The sequence below is a fragment of the Syngnathus scovelli genome, chromosome 6, assembly GCF_024217435.2.
Source record: "Syngnathus scovelli strain Florida chromosome 6, RoL_Ssco_1.2, whole genome shotgun sequence".
NCBI classification, from domain to species: domain Eukaryota; kingdom Metazoa; phylum Chordata; class Actinopteri; order Syngnathiformes; family Syngnathidae; genus Syngnathus; species Syngnathus scovelli.
In genome coordinates, this window is record NC_090852.1 from 19,292,045 (window position 1) to 19,311,461 (window position 19,417).

At 45.9% G+C, this 19,417-nt stretch overlaps 2 protein-coding genes across 5 annotated transcripts; one reads left to right on the forward strand and one right to left on the reverse strand.

Moving 5' to 3' along the window:
• The first annotated feature begins 9 nt into the window (after nt 1-9).
• hacd3 (3-hydroxyacyl-CoA dehydratase 3) lies at nt 10-15,286 on the forward strand. Of its 4 annotated transcripts, none has more exons than XM_049723802.1 (11): nt 11-223; nt 13,419-13,461; nt 13,571-13,644; nt 13,717-13,881; nt 13,983-14,028; nt 14,101-14,211; nt 14,286-14,413; nt 14,477-14,589; nt 14,668-14,798; nt 14,870-15,001; nt 15,087-15,286. In XM_049723802.1, the coding sequence occupies exons 1-11, from the start codon at nt 143-145 to the stop codon at nt 15,158-15,160; spliced, it is 1,098 nt and encodes a 365-aa protein (XP_049579759.1). In that variant the 5' UTR covers nt 11-142; the 3' UTR covers nt 15,161-15,286. The 4 variants fall into 4 exon arrangements, with proteins under 4 accessions (XP_049579757.1, XP_049579759.1, XP_049579760.1 ...); XM_049723803.2 differs by having other exon boundaries at nt 12-223; nt 14,692-14,798; XM_049723800.1 differs by having other exon boundaries at nt 10-223; nt 13,983-14,211.
• On the reverse strand, nt 13,228-19,289 carry ints14 (integrator complex subunit 14). Its single transcript, XM_049723795.2, has 11 exons — nt 18,776-19,289; nt 18,599-18,706; nt 18,361-18,516; nt 17,890-18,008; nt 17,674-17,816; nt 17,488-17,580; nt 17,090-17,234; nt 16,808-16,941; nt 16,428-16,546; nt 16,005-16,070; nt 13,228-15,933 (listed from the first exon to the last, which is right to left on the reverse strand). The coding sequence occupies exons 1-11, from the start codon at nt 18,995-18,997 to the stop codon at nt 15,700-15,702; spliced, it is 1,539 nt and encodes a 512-aa protein (XP_049579752.1). The 5' UTR covers nt 18,998-19,289; the 3' UTR covers nt 13,228-15,699.
• Nucleotides 19,290-19,417: the final 128 nt, after the last annotated feature.

Here is a 19,417-nt window from a genome sequence, read left to right on the forward strand (position 1 = left end):
CCCATTGGTCGCTTCGATGACAGCTCGAGAACGCGCCCGTTCGTGGAATGTTCTGGCTGCTCGCTTTACGGCTAGCATGAGAAACGAAGACACAGTCTTGTGTTTTGTTTGATTTTTTTAAAAAATTGATTGATACTAAACAATGATGGCATTGACACCTCTTGTTTACTGGGCTCAACGCCACGAAAAAATCTACCTCCGCGTGGAACTGACTGACGCTCAGGTGAGCATGGACCTGTGTTACATGTCAAGTTGCTCCCATGTTATCTTGCTCCCCGTCTCGAGGTACGACTTAATGTAAGGCGAGTTGCGCAGTTTTGTGTTTTACGTCTGCAGATTTGTCACAGCGACTTGGACCTTCCCTGATTCCAAAACTGATCAAATTCTCAATAAAAACGCTGAACGAAACGTCTCGTTTGCATTTCCAACTGGCTGCAAAAAAAATACCAAACACTAAAAACTTTTTTTTTAATCATCGTCTGATGGGAGCTCAGCATCAGCTGTCATGTGTTGTTTGGATGCTTTAAGGCAGGGGTGTCAAACTCATTTTTTTCGCGGGCCGCATTGTAGTCATAGCTTCTTTCGGAGGGCCATTATGACTGTCAACACAAATAAATGTATGAGCACCACATATTATATACAGTAAAAGCTACAAAACAAACTGGCAAATAACTCGTTTTCAAATCAGACAAGTAAAAACTGGTCAAATATTTAAAAATATATATATATTATTAAAAGTGAAGACAATTTGCAATTCTAGTAATGACACACAAATTTGATGCACAATTTGTCTTCGCGGGCCACATACAATGATGTGGCGGGCCGTATCTGGCCCCCAGGCCTTGAGTTTGACACCTGTACTTTAAGGTAAGCAAGTTCTAACAGAGAAGAGTGCGCATGAGGGTTGTTTTTTTACACAGTATTTAAAGTATTCAGGAATAGATATTGACCTCAAATGTAATGTGCGTGTTAACAAAAAAGTCAAAACTGCATAAAGGATATACATTTACAACGTCGCCCTACAGCAGGGGTGTCCAAGTCCAGTCCTGGAGGGCCGCATTCCTCCATGTTTTCCAAGTTTCCCTCGTTAAACACACCCGATTCAATGATCATGCTCCTGCAGAACGTGAGGATGAACTGATCATTTGAAGTGCCAAAAGCCCCAATGATGGTGAGCAGCAGGGGGGGGCCCCATTTCAACCCCTTACACTGAGTGCCAAGCAGGGAAGAAATGAGTACCATTGTTATAATGGTCACTGGTATGACCCGGCCGGGGGTTGAACCCCCGACCTCCCAAACTCAGGGCGGACACTCTCCTCTTAGGCCACTGAGCTGGTAAACACTCGTGTCGTAGTATAACACTTATAGTCGTTTTTAAATAACGTGTATGCCTAAATATTGTTATCCAATATGTCTACTGCAATTTCACATTAGATTGCTGGTTTGAAATTTGCTTTTAATATTATTATTTTTAATAAACATTTATGTTAAAACTTGTCTGGCGTCTTATTCCTTGATTTTATATTCGCCAATTAAAACATAAAAATCTGACATTTGGTTAACTGCTTTATATGACAATATGTGTAGGTACACTACACGAGGTTAAAAAAGAGAATAAATAAATGAAGGGTTAATTGCACAACAAAAGAACTTCCTCGCATTTGGGATCGAACCAAGCTCTTTCCGAGCAAGAGCCCGAGTCACTAACCAGTCGGCTATTTCGACCGGCAGCCTACGATAGCTTGCACTGTTTTGTACGAGCAATGTGTATTCCAGTTCTCAAGTGAACTGAATCTTTAGAATCGGTTCACTCAAAATATTTGTTCAAAAGAATCGTTCACCAAATCGTTCGCTACACTTTAGGGCTCTTCTTGTGTAAGTTTTATTTATTATGAGTTTTCTTTTGTAAGTTTAACTTTGGGTACTTCGAAAGTGTCATTTTAAATTGTACTTTGCTAGGTGTTCGTGTACACAACGTGTTGTGATGACATCTGCTGTGGAGTCTTCACTGATCTAGTCGCTTGTGAGCTGCTCCATAAAACCATACATGTTCCTTGTACTGAGAGCAAGGCTTCCATAGGGTGGTGGTTAGTGCTCTGGGCTTTCACCCCAGCAACCTGAGTTCGAATCTCAGTGGGACCCAAAAATTTTTCACTGAGCTCGTCTTCTTGTGAGCTGCTCCATAAAACCATACATGTTCCATGGCTTGAGAGTAAGGCTTCCATAGGGTGGTGGTTAGTGCTCTGGGCGTTCACCCCAGCGACCTGGGTTCTAATCTCAGTGGGACCCAAAAAATTTTTCACTCTCGTCTTCTTGTGAGCTGCTCCATAAAACCATACATGTTCCATGGCCTGAGAGCAAGGCTTCCATAGGGTAGTGGGTAGTGCTCTGGGCTTTCACCCCAGCGACCTGGGTTCGAATCTCAGTGGTACCCAAAAAATTTTCACTGATCTCGTCTTCTTGTGAGCTGCTCCATAAAACCATACATGTTCCATGGCCTGAGAGCAAGGCTTCCATAGGGTGGTGGTTAGTGCTCTGGGCTTTCACCCCAGCGACCTGGGTTCGAATCTCAGTGGGACCCAAAAAATTTTCACCGATCTCGTCTTCTTGTGAGCTGCTCCATAAAACCATACATGTTCCATGGCTTGAGAGCAAGGCTTCCATAGGGTGGTGGTTAGTGCTCTGGGCTTTCACCCCAGCAACCTGAGTTCGAATCTCAGTGGGACCCAAAAATTTTTCACTGAGCTCGTCTTCTTGTGAGCTGCTCCATAAAACCATACATGTTCCATGGCTTGAGAGTAAGGCTTCCATATGGTGGTGGTTAGTCCTCTGGGCTTTCACCCCAGCGACCTGGGTTCGAATCTCAGTGGGACCCAAAAAATTTTCACTGAGCTAGTCTTCTTGTGAGCTGCTCCATAAAACCATACATGTTCCATGGCCTGAGAGCAAGGCTTCCATAGGGTAGTGGTTAGTGCGCTGGGCTTTCACCCCAGCGACCTGGGTTCGAATCTCAGTGGTACCCAAAAATTTTTCACTGATCTCGTCTTCTTGTGAGCTGCTCCATAAAACCATACATGTTCCATGGCCTGAGAGCAAGGCTTCCATAGGGTAGTGGTTAGTGCTCTGGGCTTTCACCCCAGCGACCTGGGTTCGAATCTCAGTGGGACCCAAAAAATTTTTCACTGATCTCGTCTTCTTGTGAGCTGCTCCATAAAACCATACATGTTCCATGGCCTGAGAGCAAGGCTTCCATAGGGTAGTGGTTAGTGCTCTGGGCTTTCACCCCAGCGACCTGGGTTCGAATCTCAGTGGTACCCAAAAATTTTTCACTGATCTCGTCTTCTTGTGAGCTGCTCCATAAAACCATACATGTTCCATGGCCTGAGAGCAAGGCTTCCATAGGGTAGTGGTTAGTGCTCTGGGCTTTCACCCCAGCGACCTGGGTTCGAATCTCAGTGGGACCCAAAAAATTTTCACCGATCTCGTCTTCTTGTGAGCTGCTCCATAAAACCATACATGTTCCATGGTTTGAGAGCAAGGCTTCCATAGGGTGGTGGTTAGTGCTCTGGGCTTTCACCCCAGCAACCTGAGTTCGAATCTCAGTGGGACCCAAATATTTTTCACTGAGCTCGTCTTCTTGTGAGCTGCTCCATAAAACCATACATGTTCCATGGCTTGAGAGTAAGGCTTCCATTGGGTGGTGGTTAGTGCTCTGGGCTTTCACCCCAGCGACCTGGGTTCTAATCTCAGTGGGACCCAAAAAATTTTCACTGAGCTAGTCTTCTTGTGAGCTGCTCCATAAAACCATACATGTTCCATGGCCTGAGAGCAAGGCTTCCATAGGGTAGTGGTTAGTGCGCTGGGCTTTCACCCCAGCTACCTGGGTTCGAATCTCAGTGGGACCCAAAAAATTTTCACTGATCTCGTCTTCTTGTGAGCCGCTCCATAAAACCATACATGTTCCTTGGCTTGAGAACAAGGCTTCCATAGGTTAGTGGTTAGTGCTCTGGGCTGTCACCCCAGCGACTCGGGTTCGAATCTCAGTGGGATCAAAAAACTTTTCACTGATCTAGTATTCTTGTGAGCTGGTCCATAAAACCATACATGTTCCATGGCCTGAGAGCAAGGCTTCCATAGGGTAGTGGTTAGTGCTCTGGGCTTTCACCCCAGCGATCCGGATTCGAATATCAGTGGGACCAAAAATCATAGATTACCATAGAAAATTTGCAACACAGTTGCTAGTGTAACCATCTAACGATACACTTCCTTTGAGCTAGGGTTAGGTTTAAAGTTAGGGTTAGGGCTAGTGTTAGGGTTATGGTTAGAGCTAGGGTTAGAGCTAGGGCTAGGGTTAGGGCTAGGGTTAGAGCTAGGGCTAGGGTTAGGCTTAGAGCTAGGGTTAGGGTTAGAGCTAGGGTTAGAGCTAGGGTTAGGGTAGGGTGAGGGTTAGAGCTAGGGTTAGGGTTAGAGCTAGGGTTGGGGTTAGGGTTAGATCTAGTATTAGGGTTAGGGTTAGAGCTAGGGTTAGAGCTAGGGTTAGAGCTAGGGTTAGGGTTAGAGCTAGGGTTAGGGTTGGGGTTAGAGCTAGGGTTAGGGTTAGAGGTGGGTTTAGGGTTAGAGCTAGGGTTAGGGTTAGAGCTAGGGTTGGGGTTAGGGTTAGGGTTAGAGCTAGGGTTAGGGTTAGAGCTAGGGTTAGGGTTGGGGTTAGAGCTAGGGTTAGGGTTACAGGTTGGTTTAGGGTTAGAGCTAGGGCTAGGGTTAGGGTTAAAGCTAGGGTTAGAGCTAGGGTTAGGGTTAGAGCTAGGGTTAGGGTTAGAGCTAGGGTTAGGGTTAGAGCTAGGGTTAGGGTTGGGGTTAGAGCTAGGGTTAGAGGTTGGTTTAGGGATAGAGCTAGGGTTGGGGTTAGAGCTAGGGTTAGGGTTAGAGGTTGGTTTAGGGTTAGAGCTAGGGCCAGGGTTAGGGTTAAAGCTAGGGGTAGAGCTAGGGTTGGGGTTAGGGTTAGAGCTAGGGTTAGGGTTAGAGCTAGGGTTACAGGTAGGGTTAGAGGTAGGGTTAGAGCTAGGGTTAGGGTTAGGGTTATAGCTAGGGTTAGGGTTAGAGCTAGGGTTAGGGTTGGGGTTAGAGCTAGGGTTAGAGGTTGGTTTAGGGTCAGAGCTAGGGTTAGGGTTAGAGCTAGGGTTAGGGTTAGGGTTAGAGTTAGTGCGAGGGTTAGGGTTAGAGCTAGGGTTAGGGTTAGAGCTAGGGTTAGGGTTAGGGTTAGAGTTAGAGCGAGGGTTAGAGCTAGGGTTAGGGTTAAGGTTAGAGTTAGAGCTAGGGTTAGGGTTAGAGCTAGGGTTAGAATTAGAGTGAGGGTTAGGGTTAGAGCTAGGGTTAGGGTTAGAGCTAGGGTTGGGGTTAGGGTTAGAGCTAGGGTTAGGGTTAGAGCTAGGGTTAGAGCTAGGGTTAGAGGTAGGGTTAGAGGTAGGGTTAGAGGTAGGGTTAGAGCTAGGGTTAGGGTTAGGGTTAGAGCTAGGGTTACGGTTAGAGCTAGGGTTAGGGTTGGGGTTAGAGCTAGGGTTAGGGTTAGAGCTAGGGTTGGGGTTAGGGTTAGAGCTAGGGTTAGAGCTAGGGTTAGAGGTAGGGTTAGAGGTAGGGTTAGAGCTAGGGTTAGGGTTAGAGGTAGGGTTAGAGCTAGGGTTAGGGTTAGAGCTAGGGTTAGGGTTAGAGCTAGGGTTAGGGTTGGGGTTAGAGCTAGGGTTAGGTTTAGAGGTTGGTTTAGGGTTAGAGCTAGGGTTAGGGTTAGAGCTAGGTTTGGGGTTAGGGTTAGAGCTAGTGTTAGGGCTAGGGTTAGAGCTAGGGTTAGAGCTAGGGTTAGTGTTAGAGCTAGGGTTAGGGTTAGAGCTAGGGTTAGGGTTAGAGCTAGGGTTAGGGTTAGAGCTAGGGTTAGGGTTGGGGTTAGAGCTAGGGTTAGGGTTAGAGGTTGGTTTAGGGTTAGAGCTAGGGTTAGGGTTAGAGCTAGGGTTGGGGTTAGGGTTAGGGTTAGAGCTAGGGTTAGGGTTAGAGCTAGGGTTAGGGTTAGAGCCAGGGTTAGGGTTAGAGCTAGGGTTAGGGCTAAAGGTTGGTTTAGGGTTAGAGCTAGGGTTAGGGCTAGGGTTAGGGTTAAAGCTAGGGTTAGAGCTAGGGTTGGGGTTAGGGTTAGAGCTAGGGTTAGGGTTAGAGCTAGGGTTAGAGCTAGGGTTAGAGCTAGGGTTAGAGGTAGGGTTAGAGCTAGGGTTAGGGTTAGGGTTAGAGCTAGGGTTAGGGTTAGAGCTAGGGTTAGGGTTGGGGTTAGAGCTAGGGTTAGGGTTAGAGGTTGGTTTAGGGTCAGAGCTAGGGTTAGGGTTAGAGCTAGGGTTAGGGTTAGAGTTAGTGCGAGGGTTAGGGTTAGCGCTAGGGTTAGGGTTAGAGCTAGGCTTAGGGTTAGGGTTAGGGTTAGAGTTAGAGCGAGGGTTAGGGTTAGAGCTAGGGTTAGGGTTAGGGTTAGGGTTAGAGTTAGAGCTAGGGTTAGGGTTAGAGCTAGGCTTAGGGTTAGGGTTAGAGTTAGAGTTAGAGCTAGGGTTAGGGTTAGAGCTAGGGTTAGGGTTAGAGTTAATGCGAGGGTTAGGGTTAGAGCTAGGGTTAGGGTTAGAGTTAGAGCGAGGGTTAGGGTTAGAGCTAGGGTTAGGGTTAGGGTTAGAGTTAGTGCGAGGGTTAGGGTTAGAGCTAGAGTTAGGGTTAGAGCTAGGCTTAGGGTTAGAGCTAGGGTTGGGGTTAGGGTTAGAGCTAGGGTTAGGGTTAGAGCTAGGGTTAGGGTTAGAGCTAGGCTTAGGGTTAGAGTTAGAGCGAGGGTTAGGGTTAGAGCTAGGGTTAGGGTTAGGGTTAGGGTTAGGGTTAGGGTTAGAGTTAGAGCTAGGGTTAGGGTTAGAGCTAGGCTTAGGGTTAGGGTTAGGGTTAGAGTTAGAGCTAGGGTTAGGGTTAGAGCTAGGGTTAGGGTTAGAGTTAATGCGAGGGTTAGGGTTAGAGCTAGGCTTAGGGTTAGGGTTAGGGTTAGAGTTAGAGCGAGGGTTAGGGTTAGAGCTAGGGTTAGGGTTAGGGTTAGAGTTAGTGCGAGGGTTAGGGTTAGAGCTAGAGTTAGGGTTAGAGCTAGGCTTAGGGTTAGGGTTAGAGCTAGGGTTGGGGTCAGGGTTAGAGCTAGGGTTAGGGTTAGAGCTAGGGTTAGAGCTAGGTTTAGGATTAGGGTTAGAGTTAGAGCTAGGGTTAGGGTTAGAGCTAGGGTTAGGGTTAGAGTTAATGCGAGGGTTAGGGTTAGAGCTAGGCTTAGGGTTAGGGTTAGAGTTAGAGCGAGGGTTAGAGCTAGGGTTAGGGTTAGAGCGAGGGTTAGGGTTAGAATTAGAGTGAGGGTTAGGGCTAGAGTTAGAGCTAGGGTTAGGGTTAGAGCTCGTTTTTTTTTTTTTTTTTTTAAAAAACCTACCATACACGGTAGTTTTTTTTTTAAACTACCATTTAATGGTAGTTTTTTTTTTTTAAACTACCATACACGGTAGTTTTTTTTAAAACTACCATTTAATGGTAGTTTTTTTTTAAACTAGCATGTATGGTAGTTTTTTTTTTTTAAACTACCATACACGGTAGTTTTTTTTTTAAACTACCATTTAAAAAAAAAACTACCATTAAATGGTAGTTTAAAAAAAAACTACCATTAAATGGTAGTTAAAAAAAAAAAAACTACCGTGTATGGTAGTTTTAAAAAAAAAAAAACTACCATACATGGGAGTTTAAAAAAAAACTACCATTAAATGGTAGTTTTAAAAAAAAAACTACCGTGTATGGTAGTTTTGTAAAAAAAAAAAAAAAAAAAAAAGAGCTCTAACCCTAACCCTAGCTCTAACTCTAGCCCTAACCCTCACTCTAATTCTAACCCTAACCCTAGCTCTAACCCTAACCCTAGCTCTAACCCTAGCCCTCGCTCTAACTCTAACCCTAACACTAAACCTAGCTCTAACCCTAACCCTCGCACTAACTCTAACCCTAACCCTAGCTCTAACCCTAACCCTAGCTCTGACTCTAACCCTAACCCTAACCCTAAGCCTAGCTCTAACCCTAACCCTAGCTCTAACCCTAACCCTCACCCTCACTCTAATTCTAACCCTAGCTCTAACCCTAACCCTAGCTCTAACTCTAACCCTAACCCTAGCTCTAACCCTAACCCTCGCTCTAACTCTAACCCTAACCCTAACCCTAAGCCTAGCTCTAACCCTAACCCTAGCTCTAACCCTAACCCTAGCTCTAACCCTACCTCTAACCCTACCTCTAACCCTAGCTCTAACCCTAACCCTAGCTCTAACCCTAACCCCAACCCTAGCTCTAACCCTAACCCTAGCTCTAAGCCTAACCCTAGCCCTAGCTCTAACCCTAACCCTAGCTCTAACCCCAACCCTAACCCTAGCTCTAACCCTAGCTCTAACCCTAACCCTAGCTCTAACCCTAGCTCTAACCCTAACACTAGCTCTAACCCTAACCCCAACCCTAGCTCTAACCCCAACCCTAACCCTAGCTCAAACCCTAACCCTAGCTCTAACCCTAACCCTAACCCTAGCCCTAACCCTAGCTCTAACCCTACCTCTAACCCTACCTCTAACCCTAGCTCTAACCCTAACCCTAACACTAGCTCTAACCCTAACCCCAACCCTAGCTCTAACCCTAACCCTAGCTCTAACCCTAAACCAACCTCTAACCCTAACCCTAGCTCTAACCCCAACCCTAACCCTAGCTCTAACCCTAACCCTAGCTCTAACCCTAACCCTAATCCTAGCTCTAACCCTACCTCTAACCCTAACCCTAACCCTAGCTCTAACCCTACCTCTAACCCTAACCCTAGCTCTAACCCTAACCCCAACCCTAGCTCTAACCCTAGCTCTAACCCTAACCCTAGCTCTAACCCCAACCCTAACCCTAGCTCTAACCCTCACCCTAGCTCTAACCCTAACCCTAACCCTAGCTCTAACCCTACCTCTAACCCTACCTCTAACCCTACCTCTAACCCTAGCTCTAACCCTAGCTCTAACCCTAACCCTAACACTAGCTCTAACCCTAACCCTAACCCCAACACTAGCTCTAACCCTAACCCTAACCCTAGCTCTAACTCTAACCCTAACCCTAACCCTAGCTCTAACCCTAACCCTCGCTCTAACCCTAACCCTAACCCTAAGCCTAGCTCTAACCCTAACCCTAACCCTCGCACTAACTCTAACCCTAACCCTAACCCTAGCTCTAACCCTAACTCTAACCCTAACCCTAACCCTAGCTCTAACCCTAACCCTAGCTCTAACCCTAACCCTAGCTCTGACCCTAAACCAACCTCTAACCCTAACCCTAACCCCAACCCTAACCCTAGCTCTAACCCTAACCCTAGCTCTAACCCTAACCCTAACCCTAGCTCTAACCCTAACCCTAGCTCTAACCCCAACCCTTACCCTAGCTCTAACCCTAACCCTAGCTCTAACCCTAACCCTAACCCTAGCTCTAACCCTACCTCTAACCCTACCTCTAACCCTACCTCTAACCCTAGCTCTAACCCTAGCTCTAGCCCTAACCCTAACACTAGCTCTAACCCTAACCCCAACCCTAGCTCTAACCCTAGCTCTAACCCTAACCCTCACTCTAATTCTAACCCTCGCTCTAACCCTAACCCTAACCCTAAGCCTAGCTCTAACCCTAACCCTAGCTCTAACCCTAACCCTCGCACTAACTCTAACCCTAACCCTAACCCTAGCTCTAACCCTAACCCTAGCTCTGACCCTAAACGAACCTCTAACCCTAACCCTAGCTCTAACCCCAACCCTAACCCTAGCTCTAACCCTAGCTCTAACCCTAACCCTAGCTCTAACCCTACCTCTAACCCTACCTCTAACCCTAGCTCTAACCCTAGCTCTAACCCTAACCCCAACCCTAGCTCTAACCCTAGCTTTAACCCTAACCCTAGCCCTAGCTCTAACCCTAAACCAACCTCTAACCCTAACCCTAGCTCTAACCCCAACCCTAACCCTAGCTCTAACCCTAACCCTAGCTCTAACCCTAACCCTAGTTCTAACCCTAACCCCAACCCTAGCTCTAACCCTAACCCTAGCTCTAACCCTAAACCAACCTCTAACCCTAACCCTAGCTCTAACCCCAACCCTAACCCTAGCTCTAACCCTAACCCTAGCTCTAACCCTAACCCTAACCCTAGCTCTAACCCTACCTCTAACCCTACCTCTAACCCTAGCTCTAACCCTAACCCTAGCTCTAACCCTAACCCCAACCCTAGCTCTAACCCTAACCCTAGCTCTAAGCCTAACCCTAGCTTTAACCCTAACCCTAGCCCTAGCTCTAACCCTAAACCAACCTCTAACCATAACCCTAACCCTAGCTCTAACCCCAACCCTAACCCTAGCTCTAACCCTAACCCTAGCTCTAACCCTAGCTCTAACCCTAGCTCTAACCCTAACCCTAATACTAGCTCTAACCCTAACCCTAACCCCAACCCTAGCTCTAACCCTAACCCTAGCTCTAACCCTCACCCTACCCTAACCCTAGCTCTAACCCTATCTCTAACCCTAGCTCTAACCCTAACCCCAACCCTAACTCTAACCCTAACCCTAGCTCTAACCCTAACCCTAGCTCTAACCCTAACCCCAACCCTAGCTCTAACCCTAACCCTAGTTCTAACCCCAACCCTAACCCTAGCTCTAACCCTAACCCTAGCTCTAACCCTAACCCTAGCTCTAACCCTACCTCTAACCCTAGCTCTAACCCTAGCTCTAACCCTAACCCCAACCCTAGCTCTAACCCTAGCTTTAACTCTAACCCTAGCCCTAGCTCTAACCCTAAACCAACCTCTAACCCTAACCCTAGCTCTAACCCTAGCTCTAACCCTAACCCTAATACTAGATCTAACCCTAACCCCAACCCTAGCTCTAACCCTAACCCTAGCTCTAACCCTCACCCTCACCCTACCCTAACCCTAGCTCTAACCCTAGCTCTAACCCTAACCCTAGCTCTAAGCCTAACCCTAGCCCTAGCTCTAACCCTAGCCCTAGCCCTAGCTCTAACCATAACCCTAACACTAGCCCTAACCCTAACTTTAAACCTAACCCTAGCTCAAAGGAAGTGTATCGTTAGATGGTTACACTAGCAACTGTGTTGCAAATTTTCTATGGTAATCTATGATTTTTGGTCCCACTGATATTCAAATCCGGATCGCTGGGGTGAAAGCCCAGAGCACTAACCACTACCCTATGGAAGCCTTGCTCTCAGGCCATGGAACATGTATGGTTTTATGGACCAGCTCACAAGAATACTAGATCAGTGAAAATTTTTTTGATCCCACTGAGATTCGAACCCGAGTCGCTGGGGTGACAGCCCAGAGCACTAACCACTAACCTATGGAAGCCTTGTTCTCAAGCCAAGGAACATGTATGGTTTTATGGAGCGGCTCACAAGAAGACGAGATCAGTGAAAATTTTTTGGGTCCCACTGAGATTCGAACCCAGGTAGCTGGGGTGAAAGCCCAGCGCACTAACCACTACCCTATGGAAGCCTTGCTCTCAGGCCATGGAACATGTATGGTTTTATGGAGCAGCTCACAAGAAGACTAGCTCAGTGAAAATTTTTTGGGTCCCACTGAGATTAGAACCCAGGTCGCTGGGGTGAAAGCCCAGAGCACTAACCACTACCCTATGGAAGCCTTGCTCTCAGGCCATGGAACATGTATGGTTTTATGGAGCAGCTCACAAGAAGACGAGAGTGAAAAATTTTTTGGGTCCCACTGAGATTAGAACCCAGGTCGCTGGGGTGAAAGCCCAGAGCACTAACCACCACCCTATGGAAGCCTTACTCTCAAGCCATGGAACATGTATGGTTTTATGGAGCAGCTCACAAGAAGACGAGATCTGAAAATGTTTTGGGTCCCACTGAGATACGAAACCAGGTCGCTGGGGTGAAAGCCCAGAGCACTAACCACCACCCTATGGAAGCCTTGCTCTCAGTACAAGGAACATGTATGGTTTTATGGAGCAGCTCACAAGCGACTAGATCAGTGAAGACTCCACAGCAGATGTCATCACGACACGTTGTGTACACGAACACCTAGCAAAGTACAATTTAAAATGACACTTTCGAAGTACCCAAAGTTAAACTTACAAAAGAAAACTCATAATAAATAAAACTTACACAAGAAGAGCCCTAAAGTGTAGCGAACGATTTGGTGAACGATTCTTTTGAACAAATATTTTGAGTGAACCGATTCTAAAGATTCAGTTCACTTGAGAACTGGAATACACATTGCTCGTACAAAACAGTGCAAGCTATCGTAGGCTGCCGGTCGAAATAGCCGACTGGTTAGTGACTCGGGCTCTTGCTCGGAAAGAGCTTGGTTCGATCCCAAATGCGAGGAAGTTCTTTTGTTGTGCAATTAACCCTTCATTTATTTATTCTCTTTTTTAACCTCGTGTAGTGTACCTACACATATTGTCATATAAAGCAGTTAACCAAATGTCAGATTTTTATGTTTTAATTGGCGAATATAAAATCAAGGAATAAGACGCCAGACAAGTTTTAACATAAATGTTTATTAAAAATAATAATATTAAAAGCAAATTTCAAACCAGCAATCTAATGTGAAATTGCAGTAGACATATTGGATAACAATATTTAGGCATACACGTTATTTAAAAACGACTATAAGTGTTATACTACGATACGAGTGTTTACCAGCTCAGTGGCCTAAGAGGAGAGTGTCCGCCCTGAGTTTGGGAGGTCGGGGGTTCAACCCCCGGCCGGGTCATACCAGTGACCATTATAACAATGGTACTCATTTCTTCCCTGCTTGGCACTCAGTGTAAGGGGTTGAAATGGGGCCCCCCCCTGCTGCTCACCATCATTGGGGCTTTTGGCACTTCAAATGATCAGTTCATCCTCACGTTCTGCAGGAGCATGATCATTGAATCGGGTGTGTTTAACGAGGGAAACTTGGAAAACATGGAGGAATGCGGCCCTCCAGGACTGGACTTGGACACCCCTGCTCTAACTGGTCGGCTATTTCAACCTGGCAGACCGTGGCCGTTTGGACTCTTGTACTAGTGATGTTTAGGCGTATATATGCATACACGTTATTTAAAAACTACTACAAGTTTTAGTTTTTGCTATTTTTTGCACCCAGTCGGAAGTACAAACGAGACGTTTTGTTCAGTGTTTTTATTGAGAATTTGAACAATATTGCACAACTCGCCTTACCATAACAGTCGTAAGTCGAGTAAGATAACATGGGAGCAACTTGACATGTAACACCTGCAGCTCTTTTCTAAGGGTCGATTCATCGAAGCAGGAGATAACGATTTACAATACTAATAATGAATGGGCCTAAACTCGTTTTCTCCCTGCAGAATATTGACGCCCATGTGCATGAAAACATCCTTCACTTTCAAGGTGATGTTTTTTTTGTGTGTGTATGTGGGGTACATGCTTCTGATGCAAGTCGGGTCACAATGTTTTTTGGGGGTAGAAATATTTAAACCTTCCTATTTTGTGTATGCAGCTCTTGGCCACGGTGTGAAAGGTCAAAACCTGTACGAATTCAGCATAGAGTTTCTTTTACCTGTAAAATCACAGGTATGTGCGGTAGTCTAACTTCCTCATGTCCTTCATTGTCTTCTCCTAAACGACTTTGTTTGATGTTTGCAGGTAGCTTTCAAGTCCACTCAACGGCAGGTGAACATCACTGTGAGGAAAAATCAGCGAGGCTGGTGGGAAAGGTTGACCAAGCAGGAACGCAAGCCACTTTTCTTGGCTCCCGACTTCGACCGCTGGCTTGACGAGTCGGACGCCGAGATGGAAATCAGGGAGAAGGTGAGCAATGATCCTGAATTGTGCTCGGAGCTTGGTCAGAGACTAGAAAAAAATAAATAAAGACGATCTGTTGTGAGTAAATTGCCTTGTTCTTTGCAAAGGAGGAGAGAAGAAACAAGTGGAAAGCTTCATGGCACAACGAAAATGGCAAGTGTGGAGAGAAGTTTCTCCATCTGCTAGTGGCTGAAGTTTCAGCATCTGCTGCTGTTTGTGTTTCAGGGTACATCAGTCTGAAAACAGGATTTTTGTATACCTACAACTTGGTGCAGTATCTTGGCTTTTCCTGGATCTTTGTCAACATGACCATTCGCCTCCTTAAATTTGGTGAAGGTGAGCGAGCACGTGCGTGAGTGATTCCCCCCTCGCATGACGCCCACACTAACACTGCACGTGTCCTATTTCAGATTCCGTCTACGACACATTTCACACCATATCTGGAGTCATGTTCTTCTGCCAAATTTTGGCAGCCGTCGAGGTCCTCAACGCCGCTTTTGGGCTGGTCAGAACGGGCGTGATCCCGACTCTTATACAGGTCTGCCTGACAATGTGAAATTATTTTGGTCACCCTCAAATGTCATTCTTGCTCTCTTAATAGGTTTTGGGAAGGAATTTTGTCCTCTTTATCATATTTGGTTGCTTGGAAGAAATGCAGAATAAGCCGGTGGTCTTCTTTGCTTTCTACCTGTGGAGTGCCATTGAAATATTCAGGTAGGCCATTTTGTTTTAACACTCGATTCTTTTGGCTGATTATTTTTACCTATGTATGCGTTAAAAATATTCAACTAGGAATGTAATGAGGCTTTGCTTCAGGTATCCATTCTACATGCTGGGATGCTTCAACAGTGAGTGGAAAATCCTGACGTGGTTGCGATATTCCCTCTGGATGCCCCTTTACCCGTTAGGCGCTCTCGCTGAGGGTATGTTTGCGTTTGCCCATGTGAAAGTTGATAAAAGTCCAAATACAAACACGAGCGTCAATCCCAAACAGCTGTGGCTGTCGTACAGTCCATTCCCATCTTTGACAAAAGCAACTTGTTCAGCATTCCTCTGCCAAAAGCCATGGGCACGTCGCTGAGCTTCTCCTACTTTCTGCGAGCGTACCTCGTGGTCATGTTTCTAGGTGAGCGTGCGCTTTGAAACAATTGCAGCTCCAAAGAGTGAGCGATCGCAAGTGAGTCATCTTTATATTCGTCCCTTTCTTTCAGGAATTTTTATAAACTTACGTCATCTCTACAAGCAAAGGCAGAAGCGGTTCCGCACCAAGAAGAAGGCTCATTAATCCGCCTTGTGTTCATTTCTTCTCAACATTTCCTCGAGGTGCTCTCATTTTACAGGCACCTTTCGTTGTTTACTAAATCTGCTTTGTCCGCTTCACTTGCACTACCAAATATAATTTTGACTACAAGCTTGCTTGTTTTGTTTTTTTAAGTTTCTGTAAAATGTTTTAAAGTATTTACAATTAAAATTGGTAACATCCCTGATGAATTTGAATGAGTTAAAGAAATGCCAAGATCATAAAATGAGATTTCCAATTTTACATCTGCACTTTAATTCAGTGGCAGAGCACCCCCCCCCCCTTGAAATATGCTTGGACCCCCCCAGTTGCTAGGCCAGATAATTGACTTTTGGGTATTTTCTATCCACCGGGAAAATTAAACAATTAGTAATTTCATAAAGACTTTACTAACCGAAAGTTTAAAAAAAAAAAAAAATCCAAAAGGAGCAAAGTTTGCGACCATTGTTCTTGGAGCCTCCCTTGTCCGTTTTGGAAATTTCTATTGGTCCACGCCGTTGTCCGTATTTCATTTTCCCATAAAGTCAGCTTGAGAAGTCAGTGTGCATGGGAACAATGTTGTGCTCAAAGGCAGCGTACTGGGAATCCCCGGTGCTGGCCAGTTTGAGTTGCTGGGCTGCGTGGGAAAGTTGGAAAGCGGCATCGGGGTGGGCCGAGTCGGGCAGCAGCGTGCACTCCCGCTCCAGTAGCTCGGCCACTCCCTTGAGGAGGTCCCAGAATCCGAATGCCAAAGCGGCTTTACGAAGGCGGTTCAGCTCCTGGGAGGATTCAAGGAAGTGGATTCGAGTTAACCAGAAAAAATGAAACAATGTAAAAGGTGCAATTTTACCTTGTAGAAGGTCGGCGTTTTATCAGGCAGCTTTCTTGCATTCCTCAGAATCTTTTGCACATCAGTCTGAAACGAACGTTAAATGACGACGTTAAAATCTCAGTCAAGGCAATAAACTCAAAATTGGTGCTTTTGTAGTACCTCTAAATGTATTTTCTGTTTGTATATCCAAACACATACGATTTGGTTTAGATTAGAAAAAAAAGGGAGGAACTTTTTCTGACAAGATTGTAGCATACCTTGCATGCTCGTTATGTCCTCCTTAGAAATTCCTTTGACATACCGCACTCAAAATGTCAACTCATTACCCTTTAACCTGACATCTTTTTGTGCAGTAAAGGCCCTTTTGGGAATAATACTTTTAATTCCCGCCGCCGTGGGGACACTTTTAATGAGCCTGGCCATTAAGCTGGAGGACTTCACCTGGAGTCCACTGGCTTTTATCCACACGGTGACATTCTGCGCGTAGCTTCGTTTGACGGGCGGCTGCACGGGGAAAGGACTTTTGCTGTCGTCCTCTCCGTAGGGATTTTCCGCCGCCTCTGAAAGGCAGGAAGGAAAAGTGTGAGTTGTTCTGCAGTACACAGAGTATACACACAGTGGCCATAATTTGACGCTGATAGCCTGTAATGATTAACTTCCTGATTATGTTCACACACAGGAAGACCTTTGTCTTTGAAACCAAAATGTGTTTGTAGGGTAAGTGTGTCGCAAGTGAGCGTGTACAAAGTTTCAAGAGGCGAGCGAGTGTGAGGTGAGATGGACTGGAAAAAAAACGGCCAACATTGGCGTGAGGGCGTTACCTGAGATTGGCCCCAAATGGGAGATCTTTCCCAGCCAAGGCAGAGGCTCAGTGCCGGGTTCAAACAGTGACATCATCAGGTTAGATTTCTTCTTGCTGTCTGCTTGCGAATACAGCATGCCGAACCACTCGGGCCTATGACAAACACAGCAAAGACGGACGGTGAAGCTGCTCAAAAATGAAGTCACTGTAAAAAAAGAAAAACAATTCTGACCAGCACCCACTCACTCTGTCTGTCTGTCATTCCCAACTCTAGACATTAGGTTGTCAAAAGCGGTCTCACCCCAATTGGACAAGTGCCACCATGCCCTCCACTTTTAGGCTGCCATGTAGAAGCACGCAGAAATTGGGACTTTTCCCTGCCATTTGACTCGCAGACACTTCCTCCTCCAGCTCATCTGCGCCGCCTGTGCCGACGTCGTCAACATCTGAGACAAAGTCAAAATTCATGGTTACATCAGGGAGCCCTTTGTTTATTCTTTACTGCACTTCTTAGTAAAATAATTCTTTGACATTCCCGTGCACAGATTGATAAGAGTAAATCGCTGGAATAGTTCAACAATGACAAAACATAATGAGGCTCAGGAAACGGCCAAAAACAAAAAGGCAGGAGGACACCAAGAAGGTCATTTGGAAAGTCTATTCTGGTAAAACAGCAGCGAGACACACGCACACACTTGCCTTTGGTGACAGCAATTGGCAGAACCAAGTGTCTTGATATGACAGGAGGACTGGAGATGTCCGCGATTTCAATGAAGCCCACGATTTCCAGATCTACAACAAGTAAAACATTAGTACATCACACACACCCTAAAGTCGTCAAATTTGGAATTCAATCTGTATTCAGCTTCATGGCTGTAAACGCACTTGGGTTGACAGCTCGAGCTAAAGGTTCCACCTCCTCATCCACCACGACAGGCTCAGGTCGAGGGAACACCTGAACGTCAGCGGACAAGTTTCCACAATGCAAGACAGCGTGGAAGGGAGAGTAGGCCCTGTCAATTAATCTCCTGGAAACACACAAAAATATATATATATATTTTGTGAACATGCTATTAAATTGCTGTACAAAAACAGACGTACCCAAACATTGCCTGAACGCCCTGCATGCAAAGTGGACCCTCCACGGTAAAGACCTGTCCGTCCCCTCCACTGAGACAAAGAAGCTCCTCCCATTTGTCCAAAGCACCCGTCATCTGTAACTGGAATACAAAAACAGATGCAGTGTAAAGCCTTATTTCATGGTCTTCAAGCTGTTGGCTGCTCCCAGTTGAAATTTACGGTAAAACTCAGTGAAGTCAAATACTTTTTCTGTGTCCCCACTTGTGTCAACATTGTATTCTGATTTATATGGCATTTGTGAAATAAGAAGCATAATTATCCACAAGGTTTCAGCTATTCAAACAGAAAAAAAAAAAAAAAAAATCATGCAGCACCGCCCCCTGCTGTTCACTGAAATTGACATGTTCATATTGTGGACATCACCTCCCTTGTTTTTTGGGGGTTGTGAAAAGAAAACAATTAATAGCATGAATTAAATAAAGACTTGCGTGCCTCCTCTGTGTTTGCAACACACAAGATGAACATTTTAGTCGGGAAAGGGAAGGGCAGTGGGAACTTCTTGTCGTCCCCACGGTGCCTCAGCGATTGCAGGGAGTGACGCAGGGAGCCTTTTCCGATCCCGAGAGATCCGTCGGTCACTAGCACCACCTTGTGGAGACAACGGGAACAACAAAAACAGAAATAAATGACAATGCGTCCACTTTTCAGGTGGTCTACTTTATTCCAATACCTGACAGGGACAAGCACTCCCCCACTCTTGCTGCACCACGTTGCTGACCCCATTCAGAGCTGATTCTACGCACGTCTTGTCATAGTCTTCGAGGTTGCTCAGGGCGTCCTGCGCAGGAAGGTTGACTAAGGTTTACACAGAAGACACAGTCTCGTACGGAAGACGCTCGGCGTGTACCTGTAAAGCGTTATAATCCCTTGTGAACGGCACCTTCAGTTCCCAGAGGGACGAGAACGCCACGAGTGCGGTGAACTCCAAGCGGTAGTTGGAGGCCATGTGCTCGAATAACATATTGAGCCCGTGGACGGCTAAGTTCTTCCTCTGGAACTCTTCGCTGCTGTCCAGCGACACCGGCCTTGTCATGGACAGGGACGCGTCCATTAACACCACGGTAGGCATGGTTTACTGCAATAGTGGTCAGGACTCGAGAGTCATAGGGGGGAGAAACGAGTAGTAGGCTAGCATAGATCTAGGAAGAATGCAGTGCTAACGGGAGCGTTCATGATTTTTTTTTTTAAAGCTAATTTCGCAATGTAGCAGTCCTTCAATAGGTTGTGAGTTGTTGTAAGTAAACCATCAATCGAATAGTGCATAGACCAAACCGAACGAATCGTTTTGAGGAATGATGGATGTCTCGATGCTAAGGCTAAGCTCGCCCCCTTGGAACCATCGAGCGCCTTTTGTGTTGACATGTGCAGTCCATTTTTCCGTCCGTGCGCAACAAATCAAGATTACATGGTTCCGCTATCATTTTTTTTCCCCACTTGTACACAAATTGAAATGTTTCTCATTTAAAAACACACTTTTGTTCCTCAGACA

Coding starts and splice junctions, on each gene's coding strand:
- hacd3 (XM_049723800.1), top strand. CDS start 143: ATGATGGCATTGACACCTCTTGTTTACTGGGCTCAACGCCACGAAAAA. Junction 224..13,418: donor TGGAACTGACTGACGCTCAG/GTGAGCATGGAC, acceptor TTCTCCCTGCAG/AATATTGACGCCCATGTGCA. Junction 14,212..14,285: donor CCTCCTTAAATTTGGTGAAG/GTGAGCGAGCAC, acceptor GTCCTATTTCAG/ATTCCGTCTACGACACATTT.
- ints14 (XM_049723795.2), bottom strand. CDS start 18,997: ATGCCTACCGTGGTGTTAATGGACGCGTCCCTGTCCATGACAAGGCCG. Junction 17,581..17,673: donor AGCTCGAGCTGTCAACCCAA/GTGCGTTTACAG, acceptor TACTTGTTGTAG/ATCTGGAAATCGTGGGCTTC. Junction 15,934..16,004: donor AAACGCCGACCTTCTACAAG/GTAAAATTGCAC, acceptor GAATCCTCCCAG/GAGCTGAACCGCCTTCGTAA.